The sequence below is a fragment of the Artemia franciscana genome, chromosome 9 (genome assembly GCF_032884065.1).
Source record: "Artemia franciscana chromosome 9, ASM3288406v1, whole genome shotgun sequence".
Lineage (NCBI taxonomy): Eukaryota > Metazoa > Arthropoda > Branchiopoda > Anostraca > Artemiidae > Artemia > Artemia franciscana.
Genome location: NC_088871.1, coordinates 17832444 through 17836917, shown reverse-complemented (window position 1 = coordinate 17836917; position 4474 = coordinate 17832444). Strand labels below are relative to the sequence as shown.

Here is a 4474-nt window from a genome sequence, read left to right as displayed (position 1 = left end):
GAAATAGGTCCACAAAAACAGGTGAACTGTTTCTCCTTTCTGTTCTGTTATTTTTGGAAAAGCTAAAACAGGTTAGACATAAACAGAAACAGAAGTAAAAACAGAAACGGAAAAAAAAACAGATGAAAAAAAAAAAAAAACAGAACTAAAACAGAAATAGGTCCATCAAAAACAGGTAACCTGTTTCTCCTTTCTGTTCTGTCATTTGTGGAAAAATTAAAAAACTTTAGACAAAAACAGAAACAGAACTAAAAACAGAATCGGTAAAAACATATGAAAAAACAAGACAGAAACAGAAATAGGTCTGTCAGAAACCGGTAACCAATTTCTCCTTCCTCTTCTGTTTTTTGGAAAAATAGAAACAGGTTAGACAAAAACAGAAACAGAAGAAGAAACAGCAAGAGAAAAAACAGATGAAAAAAAAGAATAGAAACAGAAACAGGTCCGTCAAAAACAGGTCACCTATTTTTCTTTTCTCTTCTTTTTTTGGGAAAAAGAGGAACAGGCTAGACAAAAACAGAAACAGAAGTAAAAACAGAAACGGAAATAACAGATGAAAAAAAAAGCGAACAGAAACAGAAATAGGTCCATCAAGGACAGGAGACCTGTTTCACCTTTCTGTTCTGCTGTTTTTGTAAAAATCCAAACAGGTTAGGCAAAAACAGAAATAGAAGTAAAAACGTAAATGAAAAAAAAACAGAGCAGAAACAGAAATAGGTCTGTCAAAGACAGGTGACCTGTTTCTCCTTTCCGTTCTGTTTTTTGCAAAAACTGAAACAGGTTGGAGAAAAACAGAAACAGAAGTAAAAACAAAAACGGAAAAAACAGACGAAAAAAAAAACAGAATATAAATAGAAACAGGTCCGTCAAAAACAGGTATCCTATTTCTCCTTTCTCTTCTGTTTTTTGGAAAAATAGAAAAAGATTAGACAAAAACAGAAACAGAAGTAAAAACAGAAACTGAAAAAAAAAACAGATGAAACAGAACAGAAATAGAAATAGGTCCGTCAAAAACGGGTAACCTATTTCTCCTTTCTCTTCTGTGTTTTAGAAAAATAGAAACGGGTTAGACAAAAACAAAACATAAGTATAAACAGAAACAAAAAAAAACAAGTGAAAAAAAGAACAGAAGCAGAAATAGGTCGGTCAATAACAAGTAACCTATTTCTCCTTTCTCTTCTGTTTTTTGGAAAAATAGAAACAGATTAGACAAAAACAGAAATAGAAGTAAAAACAGTAGCGGAATAACACAGATGAAAAGAATAATAAAAGAAACAGGTTCCCCCCCCCCTTCTTACTGATATAAACTGTGTACGTAGATTTATAAATCTTTTACTATATTTAAGGAAAAGGAAGTGATGATGAAGGAGTGAGTAAGGAAGAGACACAGGGATTGCATAAAGATGTGCATCTTCAAGAAATAATGGATATGGAGCTGGCGCTTCAAATAGCTGAAGATGAAAAAGTGAAGTTTGGTTTAATTTTTTTTAAACTTAAATTAGTAGAGGAAGATAGAAAAAGTGATGTTTTGTTATTTTTTTTAGGGTTAAGCTAGCAGAGAAAGATGCAAAAAGTACCAATGCTTTAGTTTTTTTGAAGTACCAAAGACAATACTAAAGACAGACCACACTGCTTTTTCATTTACGAAAAATAAAGCAAAAAAATGGGTTTTAATTTCAACAAAGCAGTAAAAAAATAAAAACAAAACAACATTTTAATTAAAAGAAAAAATATTCTGAATATTTTGGCCCCACGCCTGGGAGCCTTTCTCAACAAAAAAAAACGAAAAGAACGAAAAAAAAGAAAGTTGATTTTTAAAACATAACACACACAAATAAGAACAAATCACATTATAAACAAACTTCCAGCACTGATGCTCTAACATAAGAATAAAGCCAATGCGAATGTCTACAGTTAAATCATGAGTCACTCTCCTCTGTGTAAATGAAAAGTGTATAAATGAGTATCTATCAAAAGTGAAGACTATATTTATTTGAAAAAAAAAATGTCACCAAACCCCAGGTATAACTAAATTTCACAGGTTAATAAACAAATTCATGAACTATAAAATAAATGATTTTTTTTTGCTAGTTTACTTTAGTTCGCTGACTTGTTCCAGCTTTGACCTCATTCTGACGTTTCTTCGCAAGGTTATCACTAGTTGCAGGACAATTATGTAAATCACCACTGGTTGACGATTTTACCTGCTTCCTAATTAAACTATTATAAAGTGAGTTTATCTTAAAATCCCCTCCATCTCTCTTAATACTAATACCCCCATAGATGATCTTTTTTATTTCTATAACTTCACTGAAACTTTGCGAAAGTCCTACACACGTATCTACAATTTTTGTGTGATCAAATAAAATATTGCGATGAGGAAGTTAAAAATGTGTTCAGCAACAGCTGATTCAAACGTTTCCAGTTTTTTACTATGTCTTAGCGAGCAATCTATGGCATTTTTGTGTTGTCGTAGCCTATTTTTAAACTCTGCATTGTTCTTCCTACATAAAATTTACCACAAGAGCATGGAATTATGTATGCTCCCCTTTGTATGTTTTTTGGAACTTTGTCTTTTCCATTGTTTAGCAAAAAGCTTATAGTTCGTCCTGATTTAAATGCTGTTTTTATATTATGTTCTTTTAGTTCTCTTTTTAATTTCTGTGACAACATAAGGATATAAGGCAAAATTATGTAAATTTTTTGTTGAGTTTATCCGTCTTCTTCTGCAGTAACCTTTAGAGTCTTTTACAGTATTACAGGTTCTATTAACTTTTTTTCTTTTTTAATCATTTGAGGAATCATATTTTCGGGATATCCTTTACCTATTAGAATATCCTTAATAAAAGATAGTTCACTACTCATGTATTCTGGCGATGCTAATTTTAACCCTATCAACTAAAGAAATAATTACACCCCTTTGTACTTGGATCGGGAGATTTGATGCGAAAGACAAAAAACGGATGTTGTTATTCGGACGGTAAATTGAAGAAGCTAGTCCATTATTATTCTATGGATATCCAGAAACGGTAACTTATTCTCTGTTTCTTTTTCAATTGTAAAAACTAATTCCCCTCCCAAATTATTTAAATATTCCAGAAAACCTTCAATTTGTGATTCCCCATAATTCCGAATAACTAAAAGATCATTCTTTGAGGCAGAATAATCTGCCTTAAAAATAAGGTTTTAAAATCTATAGCTAAAGTTTCTACATACTTTACACAAGTTTGCTCATAGCGGACTTAAGAGCCCCATCATTGCTAAAAAAAACAAATTACATAACTTTGCCTTATATCCCAATTTTGTCACAGAAATTAAAAGGAGAACTAAAAGAACATAATATAAACACAGCATTTAAATCAGGACAAACTATAAGCTCTTTGCTAAATAACGGAAAATACTAAGCTCCAAGAAACATACAAAGGGGAGTATACAAAGTTCCATGCTCTTGTGGTAAATTTAATGTAGGAAGAACACAACAGAATTTAGAAATTAGGCTACAGCAACAAAAAAAAAAATGCCATAGATTGCTCGCTAAAACATAATAAAACCCTGAAACATCTGAATCAGTTATAGCAGAACACATTTTTTACTTTCCTCATCACAATATTTTATTTGATCCACAAATTTTGTAGATATGTTTGCAGGACTTATGCAAAGTTTCAGGGAAATTATTGAAATTAAAAAGATCATCTAGGGGGGTATGAGTATTAACAGACCTGAAGGGGGTTGTAGGATAAACTAAATTTGTAATAGCTTGATCAAGGAGCAGGTAAAATCGTCGACCAGTAGTGATTACATAATTGTCCTGGAACAAGTGATAACCTTGCGAACAAAGTTCAGAATGATGTCAAAGCTTGAAAAAGTCAACGGATTGCAGCTAAACTAGCAAACAACAAAAAATTCATTTTTTTATATTTCATGAATTTGTTTATTAACATGTGAAATTCAGTTAGGGATGATGGACCTCGGGTTTGATGACCCTTTTTTTGTTAAAGTAAATATAGTTTTCACTTTAAAAGATTCTCATCTACACACTGACTGTTGAGAAGAGAAAAGTGAAGCGAGAGGAGAAAAAAGAAGAGAAAAGAGAAGTGAAATCCATGGCTTCACTGTAGACATTCTCTTTGATTTTACTCTTATGTTGTAACATTAATGTTGGAAGTTTGTGTATAATGTGAGTTGTTGGCCGAAATATTCGGAATTTTTTTAAATTAAAGTGTTTTTTTGTTTTCTTTTTTCACTACTTTTTTGAAATTAAACCCGTTGTTTTTTTTTTGCTTAATTTTTCGTAAATGAAAAAGAAACTTACATTCTTTGAATTGATTGAGTTGAAGCTTACTCAACTATGCATTTTTTTTTTTAGGTTTAAGCTCTTTCTTTTAAGGTTTAAGCTCTTTGTTTTAAGGTGTAAGCTATTTGAAAAAGATGGGAAAAGTACCAACACTAGTTTTTTGTTTTATTTTAGTACCAA

The 4474-nt window shown here is 31.3% G+C and overlaps 1 protein-coding gene across 1 annotated transcript in view; it reads right to left on the bottom strand.

Annotated features, from left to right (window-relative positions):
* Positions 1 to 2131, bottom strand: part of LOC136030777 (dmX-like protein 1) — a 72871-nt gene extending 70740 nt beyond the window's left edge. The window contains exon 1 of the mRNA XM_065709820.1: positions 2111 to 2131. Within this exon, the coding sequence (XP_065565892.1) occupies positions 2111 to 2131 (21 nt within the window). The remainder of the gene's footprint in view (positions 1 to 2110) is intronic.
* Positions 2132 to 4474: the final 2343 nt, after the last annotated feature.